The sequence below is a fragment of the Carassius auratus genome, chromosome 38 (assembly GCF_003368295.1).
Source record: "Carassius auratus strain Wakin chromosome 38, ASM336829v1, whole genome shotgun sequence".
NCBI lineage: Eukaryota > Metazoa > Chordata > Actinopteri > Cypriniformes > Cyprinidae > Carassius > Carassius auratus.
In genome coordinates, this window is record NC_039280.1 from 15469081 (window position 1) to 15483841 (window position 14761).

The 14761-nt window shown below is 39.0% G+C and overlaps 1 protein-coding gene across 6 annotated transcripts in view; it reads left to right on the forward strand.

The window, feature by feature from the left end:
• Nucleotides 1–14761, forward strand: part of gbf1 (golgi brefeldin A resistant guanine nucleotide exchange factor 1) — an 83539-nt gene that overhangs the window by 63331 nt on the left and 5447 nt on the right. For 4 of the 6 annotated variants that reach the window (XM_026224407.1, XM_026224412.1, XM_026224408.1 and 1 more), the window contains 20 exons: nucleotides 41–181; nucleotides 303–388; nucleotides 478–680; nucleotides 1682–1805; nucleotides 2487–2612; nucleotides 4595–4677; nucleotides 5604–5840; nucleotides 5929–6022; nucleotides 6108–6284; nucleotides 6416–6480; nucleotides 7143–7260; nucleotides 7376–7447; nucleotides 7566–7660; nucleotides 7766–7919; nucleotides 8009–8234; nucleotides 8347–8495; nucleotides 8612–8861; nucleotides 10396–10598; nucleotides 13874–14024; nucleotides 14565–14695. In XM_026224407.1, coding sequence (XP_026080192.1) covers nucleotides 41–181; nucleotides 303–388; nucleotides 478–680; nucleotides 1682–1805; nucleotides 2487–2612; nucleotides 4595–4677; nucleotides 5604–5840; nucleotides 5929–6022; nucleotides 6108–6284; nucleotides 6416–6480; nucleotides 7143–7260; nucleotides 7376–7447; nucleotides 7566–7660; nucleotides 7766–7919; nucleotides 8009–8234; nucleotides 8347–8495; nucleotides 8612–8861; nucleotides 10396–10598; nucleotides 13874–14024; nucleotides 14565–14695 — 2885 coding nt within the window. The remainder of the gene's footprint in view (nucleotides 1–40; nucleotides 182–302; nucleotides 389–477; nucleotides 681–1681; nucleotides 1806–2486; nucleotides 2613–4594; nucleotides 4678–5603; nucleotides 5841–5928; nucleotides 6023–6107; nucleotides 6285–6415; nucleotides 6481–7142; nucleotides 7261–7375; nucleotides 7448–7565; nucleotides 7661–7765; nucleotides 7920–8008; nucleotides 8235–8346; nucleotides 8496–8611; nucleotides 8862–10395; nucleotides 10599–13873; nucleotides 14025–14564; nucleotides 14696–14761) is intronic. The other 2 variants (XM_026224410.1, XM_026224413.1) reach the window with 1 other exon arrangement.

Consider the following 14761-nt stretch of genomic DNA (forward strand, 5'->3'; position numbering starts at 1 on the left):
CATAATGGAAAACTCTTCTTCCTTTGTCCACTGCTTAAAGAGGCTGGCAAATCTGCAGCCAGTTCTAATGGGCAGAATGCTGTAGTGTCAGACACCTGGACTGCCTGTCCTCCCACCAGTGGTCATCTGATGGCAGAGAAGATGAGATTAGGTAGACAGGACCTGGAGGAGACAGACACGGGTACCTTTCTGATGTTTTGCCTGTGAAATGCAACAAACATCCAAGAAACAATACTCACCGATTTGCAATAAACATTCAAGGATTTAAAGTAATCAGATGCTGCTTTGTCTTGATCCTGCAGAGAAGAAAAGCTTGAAGAAGCCTCATCGTTTCACTAGCTGTCTTCCAGACTCTCAGGAACTTTTAGAGATCAAGAACAAGAAGAAGGTGAGCTGTTCATGCGCAGTTATTTGCTTTACAAATATTAAAACCTTAAAATCTGTGCTAAAATTGCATGTTTTCATCATACTTCCCAGCTTCTGATCACGGGTACAGAACAGTTCAATCAGAAGCCCAAGAAGGGCATTCAGATCCTGCAGGAGAAAGGCCTGCTCAGCAGCCCCATGGACAATAATGAAGTGGCCCAGTGGCTGAGAGAAAACCCCCGCCTGGACAAGAAGATGATCGGAGAGTTTATCAGCGACCGCAGGAACACTGACCTGCTCGACAGTTTTGTCAAGTAAACCTCCTCTTTATAGCATGTTTTTTTTTTGTATGAGGGTTAGCCTGTAGTATGTTAAATCTTAATGTTAAGGTCATATTTCACACCTGAAGAAAAAAGAAATTCTGTTCTGTTTAAAATCAGTGAAACCCATTTTAGGCTTACTTTAAGAAAAATGGTCTAATTCTCACTACTAACAAACCACTAACTACGACTTTTGCATCATCAAACTCCTAATTTGCTGCTTACTAATAGTAAGGGAGTTGTTAGGTTTAGGTATTGGGTAGGATAAGAGATGCACTGTAGAATATGTGCTTTATAAGTACTAATAAACAGCCGGTGTTAATAATAGGCATGCTAATAAGCAACTAGTTAGTGAGAATTGCTCCCTAAACTAAAGCGTTAAAAGAAAAACAAGAATCTTATTATAATGTTGAATAAAATGTGGAAAATGTACTCTATTACAGTAATAAAAAAAATCAAATGAGAATATAACCACTGAATATTTAAAAGCATAGTTCACCAAACATCTCATCCTTGAAAGAAAAACACTTGCCCTCATGTAGTTCCAAAGTCGTCTTTTTCATCTTCACAAAACATGGTATTTGTAATGAACCCTGAGAAACTTCTCTCTCTCCACTGAATGTCAATGCAACTTTCAAGCATCAAAAAGTTCATAAAGAACAGTTTAATCCAGGCCTTCTGAAGAAATTATTTTATGATGTACAGATTTAATTTAGTTTTTTTTTTTTTTGTACTTAATAAGTGTCTAAGTATGTGTATAAATCAATATGGGCATGGTCCTAAAATAATAATAAATAGAGTAATTACAGGCTTAAAGTGAGTTGGTAGGACCATTAAATCAAGTAGTTGAGATGGTTGTTGTGTTACCAACTTCTTGTTTTTCCAAGTCTAAAGTCTGAGTCTAAAACCTGAAAATTGTAAGTGATCCTTTATGGAGCTGGAGATGATAATAATACCTTAAAGTTATGTTAAGGCCATCTCTATCTCTTCCTCAGCACGTTCACCTTCCAGGGCCTGCGCATTGACGAGGCGCTCCGCTTGTATCTGGAGGCATTCCGTCTTCCTGGCGAAGCGCCTGTCATTCATCGGCTCTTGGAAACCTTCACTGACAACTGGCAAGTAAGTCAGCTGCCACACGCGCACACAAGCACGGACTGGCAAGGACTGACATGAATATATATACACTCGAGCGGGAACACACACATATATATACTCTTTAAATAGGTTGTAGGTTCGCTGCAGTCACAGACACAAGCATTCTTACAGTTCTTCCATTACCACACTCCGAGGCAATCCTGGCCACCAACTGGCCCCATCATCAGGTAATTAGGGACGGCAGAACAGCAGTTCGTTTGGGATCAAGGACGGGGTCATTAGTCACGCAGGTAGCCGGGGTAGAGGAAAATGTTGCACCGCGAAGTGAGACACATCCATCTGGCCTGCAGAAAGCAGCTCGGGCGATCCGAGGACATTTCAAACACGCTCACTTACTGCATCTTAAAGGCAGCTCTCTGCGTGTGACCTGGAAAGTATTCGTAGAAAATTTCTTTTCTTAGGCGTCACTCTCAATCACAAAGTAGACATAGGGGGTTGTGCCCTCCCCGAAGCAGCGATGTATCGAAACCGGAATGGATTCAGTGTCTGACATTTACACTAGTCGGAGATCCCGGAGGAATTACTGTGCCCTTTTATGTTTTTCTAGAGGCGAATGATCTTCAGCGCGCTCCTGTAAAGATACATATTAGGTGATTTGATGATGCTATTCTTGTCAATTGTATGGTCTTGTTCTTTTGTGTGCAGAAAGTGAACGGTAATCCCTTCCAGTCAAACGACGCTGGCTTCGCCCTGGCTTATGCAGTCATCATGCTAAACACCGATCAGCACAACCATAACGTTCGAAAGCAGAACATCCCCATGACGTTGGAGGTGAGCCACACATGTTCCTGTTAACCACCGGGACATCCAAAAGTCATCCACATGTTTAGGGCCACACATGCAATCCCTTTCTGAGATATCAGTTTCAGCTTTATGACTTGACAGTTTAAGATCAGTGTATTACTTGTTATTTATGTAAGTATGTTATGAAACCATCTCTCTAGATTGGCCACATATGCAGAGTACTGTTATGTAGCCATGTCTCACATTTTAACGTGCTTCATACAGCTGACCTCGATTTAGTGGAGCTTTAAGCTCAGCCACAGCAGTCACACATTTACAGACAACATATTAATGATTTCAAAGCAATTTTTGCTTTTTGTTGTTGTTGTATATTCCACCTAACCACGTTTATCGATCATGATTCGCCGAAACTAAAGTTCTATTATTTTCAAATGTATTACAATAAGAAACTACTGGTGACTATCATGGAGCCCAATAAAAAAAAATAATGTTTTACACCAAAAGCAAAAAAAAAGCATCAGTTTTGAATTTTTGTCATTGAGAATTTTTATTTTATTTGCATTGTGACACTGACAGTTAATCAAATGTCATTACTGTAATACAAAAAAATTATTTAAAAAATCCTGTTTTCATTACCATAATAAAATAAATAAATTAATTAGTTAAAATAAAAAATTAAATAATTTATTCTGATGAGCTAAATGTGAAAAAAAATTTTTTTTTAATGTTTGGGGATCAGAAATGACAGTACAGATCTGTGAAAAGAAGAATATTACAAAAGCTTTCCGTTTCAAATAATCAATTATTTCTGAAGGTAATGATGCATGGACAAATATATTACATTTTAAAATATCTTACAATAGAAAACGTTTTAAATTTTAATAATATTTCACAATATAACATTTTTACTGTGTTTTAAATCTAAAAATGTGAGCATAAGAGATTTTTAAAAGCACAATGAATATTTTTTTTAAAGCATAAAATAAATTTTACAGACCCCAAACCTTTGAACACTGTGTATGTATATGTGTGTGTGTGTGTATACATGTATTGTATTTGTTGTTTAGGAATAATATTACAGTACTATAATTGTGTAAAGAAAATATAAAGTAATGAGTATAAAATTACTGTATTACAGTAATGATAATAATGGGAAATCCAAAAAGAATTGATGGAAATATGCTGGATTTTCACTTTCATGGTTCTAAAAATAGGCTTAAAACACAAGCAAAAGTAAGAAAAATTCCTTTAAATTTACCAAAAATTTTCTTTTGGTGTGAAATGTGTCCTGGACGTGTTTTCACGAGATTCACCCTTAGATACGTGGCTGCGGCTGATGGCATCTTGTCATCGGCGCTCGTCACAGACACCTTGAGTTTTCCATGCATTAGCACCAGCTCCATTTAAACAGATGATCACACAGATCTTCCTGCTAAAAGCACTGGTGTTGTAAAGGAATACAGGGAGCAGTGGGAATGGTAATCAGCAGGTATTCAGCCCGAGCACAGAGGGGATAAGCGGCGGCGGAGTGAAAGGCGAGCAGCAGGAGACGAGGCGGGACTGGGTTTTTGGCAGACGGCGCGTCCAGCTGTCTTGTCTCTGTGTCAGCTAGCGTGTGTGCGTCTGCTCCGGCGCCCCAGCCATGGAAAATGCAGTCCTGGAAAGACCCTCTGTTTACTCCTCTGTTTATTTCTCCTTCTGTTCATCCCTCTCTCGTGGGGCAGCTCAGGTTTCCCTTGCTTTACCTGCCATTAAGAAAGTATGCAGTAAAACAGTGGCCTAACGCCATCACTCAGCAGCGGCCGTCAGTCTGTTTATTTGAGCTGAGGTTGGCCTTAGACCAGCCTGCTTAAACACTAACACCTATTAAGTGTCACCAGCAGTAATAAACCCAGACCAATTATTGGATTTGAAAGGTGATAGTCGGAGGATGTCGCTGTAATTGGATGGAATGAAGGCATTTTAATCAGTTTCCTCCTCCTGTTTGTTGTTTGGTTTTATTTGTCTAGCAATTCAAGAAGAATCTCAAAGGTGTGAATGGAGGAAATGACTTTGATCAAGACATGCTGGAAGACATCTACAATGCCATCAAGTTAGTTATTGCTTTAGTGCTCAAATGCACTTTTCATTATCTCTTACTTATTGGACACTTATTATTATATAAAATATATACAATTATTGTTTTTGTGAACTTCAGTATTATAAAATCACATTCAGAAGGTTAGAGCTCAACAACACGGATGACCCAGAGACTTTTGATTAGTATACAAATCGCTCATAAAATTAACATTTGATTTTCTTTATATTGAATTTTGTTGCAAATTCTGATATAAATTTGGCACTACATTACAGTAATCTGTCTGGCTGACATACAGTATGTTTTGAGACTGGACATCATGTACAGATCAAATTTTATGCCACTCTTTGGAAGCAAAAGTTTGAGCTAATAAGTGTATTGCTGTCAAATTTCCAAGTATTATTACAAAGGAATAATAATAAAATATTTAGATTTTACATACATTTAGAGTGTAATACACTACCTTTCAAAAGTTTGTGTATAAGTTAGAGTAAGATTTTTTTTTTAATATTATTAAAAAGAGGTATCTTCCACTAACCAAGACTGCATTATATGATCAAAAAATAGAATAAAACCGCGAAATATTTTTACAATTGAAAATAACTGTTTTTGATTTTTAAATATTTTAAATCGTAACTCATTCCTGTAATGCGAAGCTGTATTTTGATGATCAGATGATCCTTCAGAAATTAATTTGATGTGATAAGAAAAAAAAAAATTCAGGAACAATGTAAAAAATCTTTACTTTAATTGTTGATCAATTTAATGCGTCCTACAAGTACAAATCCAAACAGCTTAAAAAGTCCTTCTTGTTGAGCTCTTGTGTTTATAATCTCATGAGGTTATAAACCTCATGTCTCTGGTCTTTAAGTGTATGGATATACTGATGTATACAATGGCTCAGATGGGATAAGCTGGACTAAACGCATGTGGTCCTGCAGGAACGAGGAGATTGTGATGCCTGATGAGCAGACGGGGCTGGTGAAGGAGAACTATGTGTGGAGTGTTCTGCTGCACAGAGGAGCCTCGTCTGAAGGGATGTTCCTGCATGTGCCTGAAAGCAGTTACGACCGCGACCTCTTCACCATGACCTGGGGACCCACCATAGCTGCCCTCTCCTACGTTTTTGACAAGAGCCTAGATGACGCTATCATTCAGAAAGCCATCGCTGGGTTCAGGTAAGACCTGCAGACTGGTAGACTGGATTTGTTTCATCCAAACGATTTTGCTGAAGATGCCACACTCGTGTTTCTTTCTTTCTTTCAGGAAATGTGCCATGATCTCTGCACATTATGGCTTCAGTGATGTCTTTGATAACTTAATCATCTCACTGTGCAAGTTTACTACTCTGAGCTCTGAGGTAAGACCTAAAGCATCCCTGATCAGATGCATTCAGTCTCCTGCAGCAGAGTGAACAGATCTGATTGGGATTTGTGTGCCTTTAGTCTGTAGAGAACCTGCCCACTGTGTTTGGCAGTAACAGGAAGGCTCAGATTGCTGCCAAGACCGTGTTCAGCCTGGCCCATCGGCATGGGGACATTTTACGAGAAGGGTGGAAGAACATCATGGACTCCATGCTGCAGCTTTTTAGGGCTGAGCTCTTACCCAAGTCCATGGTTGAGGTGAGATGGGAGCGCCAACATATCACTTTAAATCCCCGAACAAACCCTTAGATTGAAGGTAGTCCTAGTTAAATCAGGCAATAGTGCCACCTACTGTCACATTTGAAAAAATCTGTCATTCTTGTCGAAAGGTTGAGGACTTTGTGGACCCTAATGAGAAGATTTCCTTACAACGTGAAGAGACCCCATCAAACAGGTATATTGAAGATCATCTTTGAAAGTACTTCAGCTTTTTTTTTATTTTTTTTTACATTGACACGTGCTTCCAGGTTCTTTAGTGATCGACATTAAAAGCATTATGGCTCTAAAGATCTGTTATCCTCATCTTTTACATTATATAATGCATTGTTTTAGTTATTACATAGTTAATACACAGTTATTACATAGTTATTATACCTGTGAGTTCTAGTGAAGGAATATATGCTCTTTAGAACTAATTGAAAGCATTCTCACATCTGTTTTGTGAAATGAGACTTTTTTTTCTTTTTTTTATTGCTTATATGCACATTTGGCCACATAAGTAATGTGTTTGATTCTACAATGTACTAAAACATTGAAAATAATTGTAGAGATGCATATTATCAGTATTGCTTGGCTTCATTAGTGTTTCTTCACCGAACCATAATGTACCATGATGCTACAGAGATCAGATATGCTATGTAGTTGACGATGAATGATGAATCTTGCTGGAAATAGAAAAAAATCTTCTGGAAATGTGTGTTTAACCCACACAGTCATTGGTCATTTTCAGCTCAATTTCACTTATAATCTAAATCTAAAAGAGCTGTTTTGTGATGTGCCTGAAGGTCCTGGATGAATTGGTTAATTTATTCTTTTCTACTGCTGTACTTCTGTCAGGGGTGAGTCGGCTGTATTGAGTTTTGTGAGCTGGTTAACACTGAGTGAACAGCCTGGGCTCCGGGGCCCCTCCACTGAGAACCAGGAGGCCAAACAAGCTGCCCTGCTCTGCATAAAGGTACAGAACACACATTCACCTACTAAAGTCAGTCTGAATCATTACTCCATCTGAGAAATATTCTGTCCTTCACAATTGAAATCATTTTCTTCCATTCCTTCTTTCTTCACGTCAGCACTGTGACCCAGAAAAGCTGATTACCGAAAGCAAGTTTCTACAGTTGGAGTCTTTACAGGAACTCATGAAGGTGAGGTCCACTTAGAAAGGTTGGGTGTATACAAGAACGAAACCATTCTCTTTCTTTAGTGTATTACTTACAGTATTACTTTCAGGGTTTGTTAGTTATGTAATTTTTATGTTTCCAGGCTCTCATCTCGGTGACCCCGGATGAGGAAACATACGATGAAGAAGATGCCGCTTTTTGTCTGGAGATGCTGCTACGCATTATTCTTGAAAACAGGTACTGCACGTTGCATTACGTCATTGAAAAATTACTAGTCCATGGAGGCAGACGAAGATACGGCAGCTTGTAGATTTTAATAGAGAGATGACGGTGTGTTTGCAGGGACAGAGTATCATGTGTTTGGCAAACGGTACGGGATCACCTGTACCAGTTATGCGTCCATGCCAGTGAGAGCTGCTTCCTGGTGGAGAGAGCAGTGGTGGGATTGCTCAGACTCGCCATACGCTTATTGCGCAGAGAGGACATAGGCTCACAGGTACACACACTCCACACATACAGGTAGAAACTCTAAATTGGGAAGTGGTCCAGACGGGCAACTAAGCACTTTCTTCCCTCTCTGCACAGGTTCTCCTCTCTCTTCGCTTGCTGTTGATGATGAAGCCTCACGTCCTGTCCAGAGTCTGTCGAGAGGTGGCCTTTGGCTTGCACGAGCTGCTTAAAACCAATGCTGCCAACATCCACTGCACTGACGACTGGTACACGCTCTTTTCACTTTTGGAGTGCATCGGGGCTGGGGTCAAACCACCGGCTGCCCTGCAGGTCGCCAACACCCACCCAGACAATGACACAGGTGAATCGTCATTTCTAACCATTTGATCTGTTAATGCACCTCAAGACACAGCCGACTGTAGCCTAAAGTCCTTTTCCAGATGGGCTTATCTTGTGTAATCCTTTTGTTCCAGGTGCTCAGTCAGATAGCGAACTGAGTTCATATCATCAGAGTGAAATTAGTCTTGACCGGGGATATACGTCTGACTCTGAGGTTTACACCGAGCACGGCAAATCCAGAATACCTCGTTCAGCTACGGATGTGGATGTAGGGTGGCTAGTGGTAAGTGTTCGCATGAAACCCCAGACAGGAAGTCTGTTAGAGACACATCCACCCTCACTGTAATTATTATGCACATTGACTTGGTTAGACATATAACTTCTTTCTGTTTTGGGCAGGTGGGTAAAGATGATCTGGATGGATCTAAGGCAGCAGTGACTCCAGGTTCAAAGCCCATGACCTATCCTCTCATTAACCAGTACAGTTTAACTCTTGGTCAGGACACGGGTCTGCATGACACCAAATCCCTCATCAAGTGTGTGGATTCGCTTTCCTTCATCGTACGAGATGCCGCCCATGTCACTCCAGAAAACTTTGAGCTTTGTGTTAAAGCCATGCGAGTGTTTGTGGAGGCGAGCCTAAATGGAGGTATGTATCTCTTATACAACAAAGAACCAGAGTCAGAATTTAACCGGGGGTTTTGGTAAAAACGCTACTGAAATGAATAAAAGTTCCCTAAAATTCAATATACAAGATAAAAAAATCCCCCTGTACTCATTCTGGTTAAATTTATGATATAGTTAAGCAATATCACATAAGCATGTGTGCTGTTCTTCACAAATACCAGCACAATTATAGTAATGGTTTTGATCAAATCGATTGAGTGAATAATTCAATGACTCATTCATACAAAGTCCCTTGCTTCATTCCCGAAATCTTAATGACTCTAGGCCTCACTTTAGATGGTAGCTTATTGCCACTTAATGGTGTGTGTGTGTCTATATAATATATATATATAATCTCATAGCAGTATTAATGAAATTGTAATTTTAATACTTTGCCACCTCTGCAGTGAAACGATGGCTTTTGTTGATACTGATTTTATTTGATTGGTAACAGACCTATAGTGTATTTTTCTAATTAAAGTTACTGACAAATATATTTAATACAGTTAGAAATCAAATGCCCCCTGCTTACGCATGAAATGGTTATTTCTTGTATACTTTCATCGCTGAATATGGAGACCATTGACATTGAAACCTGCCCATCTTGTGGGATACAAATGAAAGATCTAATAAATATGAATTATCATCTTCACATAACCACATGACACAGCCATTGCTCCGTTTTACATGTTGCCACGTTAACAAAATATTCAGTGTTGCTACAGTACAAGTTACAATTTAAACACTGAAACTGCCATTCCAAACAAACCTATTGGAGGACATTTTATTTAAAGTTAAAGTTTGACTCCTTGGGGGATTAGAGTGTCTGCCTCACTTCCGTGGCTTTGTAATTGGATGTGTCAGTGCCTGTAAGCTCTTTAGTGCTGGATCTTGAGCTGTGCTCCACTGGTGACTCATTTAACTTGGGGGCAATTCAACCGTCTTCTGTGCCCTCTCCATTTATCCTTCACTCTGTCTCTCAGTTCTTCTATTTAGGGTGGTCGGCGATCTACAGTAGGCTTAGTCAAGACTCTTTCAGCACTCTGTAGCTCTGCTCTGCCATTCGCCAAGGCCTTTTCATGAGCTGGAGGCCTCTGTTTACATGGGAAGGTACCTGCTGTCATCAGGGGCTTACATGCTCACTTTGAGGGCGGCAGATCCCCGTTTTGAGTTTTGAACATCTAATGGATGCAGTACTGCGATAATGATATGGTAGATACCTGCTCTGTTCTTCTTTCACTGGAAACAGAACACTATTTTTTGCTGCAATCCCAAAATTGACCCAAGATTTGTCAGAGACAGGTTTTTCTAAACAGCAAATGAAAGGGTGTGAAGATGGGCAGTCACATTGAGAAAAGGTCACAAAAAAAAAAATCCGCACCTGTAATTCATTCTCATCAAGCGGGGCAGGCTTTTACCATGCTCGACAGTTGTGAGAATGGGGCGGTGTGCACTTGAAAACTTAATTAGATTTTCCTTGTTAGTCACTCTGTTGATTGTTTCCACGCCCTCCGCAGGCTACCGCACCCACGAGAAGAAAAAGAGCCACAAATATGACTCCAAATCCAGCCGGCTCCGAAAGAAGCCACGCGAGAAGGAAGGCACATCACGGAGAACCAAAGCGTCCAGTCAGCGGCCCACCCGTTCCCAAAGCGATGATGAGGAAGACGAGGGTGTGCCGGCCAGTTATCACACGGTGTCTTTTCAGGTTAGTCTGGACGTAAGTACAACAGCCCTTTCCCTAATTCCTAGATCTGTCCATCGTCATGTCTGCCGATCTGCTCGGTGGGGGTGAGCCGTGTGATCATTTCACATTTCAAACTCTACTGTAGAAAAAAAATAAAAGTTCATGCTGTGCTTTGAGGTTTGTTTAATTTTAGAACTTTTAAAATATTACTTGTCAACACTAATACCAGTACAATTTGAATTTCACCTTTTTAAGTTTTGATGCCACAGCAGAAACTAAAATGCTATTGAGCAGAGCTTTATTTAACAAGTTAAATGTGAATTATTAAATTACAAAACGAATTAACAAAATAAGTTAATTAAAAATAAAACAATAGTCCAAGTATTTCACAATTAAGTACACATTGATTTAAAGCAAGCAGTAATATGATAAAAAATGTAATTTTTAGGTTTCTAAAAAAGTATTCAATTAAAAAAAGTATTCAAGTAAGAAATTTAGAACCTGACAAAAAAAGCTCTAAAGATGTCTAATGTTTAATTAAACTAAGTTTTGACAGTATTGTTATTAGATATTAATAGATATTAGATATTAATACTACAATTGTATTGATTTTTTTTTCTTTAAATGTTTTTAATATGTATTTTTTATATATACAATGATATTACTGAATTTAATTAATTATACATATAGCCATATTTTGGTTATAGAAAATCAAGCCTATTTTTGTGACTTTTTTTTAAATTCATGACTACTTTTCACACATCCTAATTCTAAGTTTCTTACTTACAAAATCAGGTTTTTATTTCAGTAATTTTAGAAAAAATATGAATTATTTAAATAAGTGAAGAATGTTTGGAAAATCCAATTATCATAGTATTATGTTGTGTTGCTTTTAAAAATAATCATCTCTGACCAGGATGATTTTATTGCTTTATCACAGTAATGACTGACGGGTAGGGATGGGTACCGAAACCCGGTATTAAACTGGCCCCGGGGCTAAATTATGAAAGACCGCATTATCAGTAAGATCTGACGGTATCGGTTCTGCTTTCGGTACTGGAGGAAAAAAAATAATGTACTATGTATTTTTGCTTAATAATGTTGTCGTGCACATTTAATCTCGCCAAACATTTCTAATGTGCGATCATATTAAGATCATATTCTAATATGCAATTTTATTAAGACGTTTGTCTGTGAGATCTGCAAGAACTCGCATGCGCGCCGCGGAGGCTGTCTGTCAGTCACACACTCACACAACAAGAACGAGCACGTTACACGCATGACAGTACGAAAACTCCCGCTTAATACAAAGAGTGACAATGGCAGAGAGAGCAAAACGTTCCAAAGTGTGGTTATACTTCACTAGTTAATGCTGACAATATATATATATTTATTAGGGGTGTAACGATACGCGTATTCGTATTGAACCGTTCGGTACGACGCTTTCGGTTCGGTACGCGGTACGCATTATGTATACCGAACGGTTCGTTGGAGTAATTAATTATATTTGAAAAAAAAAAAAAAAGAGAGAGAGAGAAATATAATGATATGCGTTCAACAAGGTAGCCCAATAACCCAAACAACGTAACAGGCAACGCCCCTGACACTCCCGAAGAGGAAAAAAACACCATCTTATATGTTTATGTTAGGCTACTCAGCAGCAGGCGCTCGCTCACTCAGTACACGCTGAAGGCTCGTTGCAAAATAGCCAATGCGTTTAACAGACTAGAAATGAGAAGATCCCCCAATAACCAACAGGTCTGGTGTTTGGGTGCACTTTGGATTCCCTTTAAGCTATAATGGTGATGGCAAGAGAGTGGTGGATAAAAAAACAACGGTATGTCGCATCTGCAACATGACAGGGTACACCAGCGGGAATAAAAAAAAAAAAAAAAAAAACACCAGCGGGAATATCTGGGATATATGCGTCAGTACTATCTGGGAAAAGACGAAAAAAAGGAGAAACATGCACGCAGCAAACTATCCCTGCAGCATTTAGAAACTATAGCTTACAGGGAATCCAACCCAAACACCAGACCTGTTGGTTATTTTAGGATCTTATATTTCTGGTCTGTTAAAGGCATTCGACATTTTGCAACGAGCCTTCAGCGCGTGCTGAGTGAGCGAGCGCCTTAGGGGCCGTTCACATATCGTGCCTAAAAACGCATGGAAAACGCTAAGCGCGTCTTTCTCCTCCTTTCCAAAGCGCTCGAGCAGAAGCGCTCATGAGGCGTCTGTCTTTGCTAAGCAACAATGACGTGCTCTCTCCATGAGACGCGGAAATTTCAGCGAAGGATAAATGGATTTGCAGCTCTAAAAATCGCTTGCAGTAGCTCTGCTACTAAATTTATTTCAAAATTGCAATCCATATACAACTATGATCAGCTGATCCTTCATCTTGGCTGAGCTCTCAACGTTGTTACGGGAAAGGATGAAGCTGATTGGTTAGTTCTTGTCACATGACCCGCGGTGCGCTTGTGGCATTCTGAAAAGTTGAGATGTTTTTACATTTTGCTGTATCTAAAACGTATCGAACCGAACCGAACCGTGACATCAGTGTATCGTATCGAACCGAACCGTGAATTTTGTGAACCGTTACACCCCTAATATTTATAGAATTTTTTTTTTCTTTTTATAATTTTTTTTAAGCTGCAGCAACTATGAACCAACCAACTCCTAACACCTCTGGTCCAAGACAAGCCCATTGTTAATTTTACATAAAAAAATAAAGAAATGTTAATTTCTGTTCTCAACTTGTTCTTAAAATAAAACGCACACAACACAAAGTACCGATAAGAATACCGTTAAAGTACCGGACCGTTAAGCAGTATCGGTAAGAGTAGTAATACCGTTAAAACCTTAACGATACCCATCCCTACTGACGGGTTTTATGCCTTTATTGATAGAAATAGGCTCTTAAGTTTTAATTCAAAAAAGCATATTACAAAAATGGTAATTATTCAAATATAGCATTTTTTTCCTGTTGAAATATGACTTGACATGTCTTTGTGATGTTTGCCTGGGGAAGCATGTTTTCCCCATATTCATAACCTGTATAGTGCATATAAAAGCAATATCATGATGTCTGAACAGTATCAAATGTATAGCATGATTTTTGTGTGTTTTGTCATGTTCTTTCCACCTGTTTACCTCTCATGTCTCAGTATAGTGGTTGTAAAACAATCATTTTTATTGTCCCTATTAATAAGATGAAAGTGAGTCTGTTAGAAAAGCAAATATCAATTTAATACACCAGATATGCCCCTGAGTGTTCAGTGATTATTAAAACAGCCTGTTTGCCCATGTAGTTGTTAGACCTGATGCATACCCTGCACACTCGAGCAGCCGGCATCTACAGCTCCTGGGCAGAGGAACAGCGCCACCTAGAGGATGCCGGCAGAAAGATCGAGGCCGACTCTCAAACTCTATGGTCCAGCTGCTGGTGTCCTCTCCTTCAAGGTCAGAGACTAGCCAAAAAGCATATTAGCAAGCCTCAGTGTCTTTACAAATGTTATAATTTCATGTTATGTCTGATGTTATACTGAGTGCATTAAAGAGATTAAAGAGTTCACCCACAGATGTAAATTCTGCCATACTTACTCTTATGTCGTTAACCCATAAGACTTTCGTTCATCTTTAAAACACAAATTAAGTCATTTTTACTGAAATCTGAAATATTTCTGTCCCTCCATTGACAGTAACATAACATTTGATGCTTCAAAAAATTAATAAATAGATGATTTTTCATAGAAAGTTTTAGTTTTATTAGTTTTACGATGTCTTCATGGACTTTGTGAAGTGTCAAAGTGGTAGTTGTGTAGACTGTGAATGAAAGGACAGGCATCTTTCAGATTTAATTCATAACTATCTTCATTTGTGTTCTGAAGATGAACGAAAGTCTTCCAGGTAAGAGGGTAAATAGAATTGTCATTTTTGGGTGAACTATCCCTTTAAAAGATGTTATAGATGCTCTATAACTTGTGCGCTTTGGTCTTGTAGGTATGGCTTGGTTGTGCTGTGATGCACGGAGGCAAGTCCGCATGCAAGCTCTCACCTACCTACAGAGGGCACTTCTTGTACATGATCTACAAACTTTGGATGCAGTGGAGTGGGAGTCCTGCTTCAACAAGGTAAACTAGTTCTGTTTGGCTGCATAGTGTTAGTTTAACATGCATTTAAATTTTCAGGAAACTGCA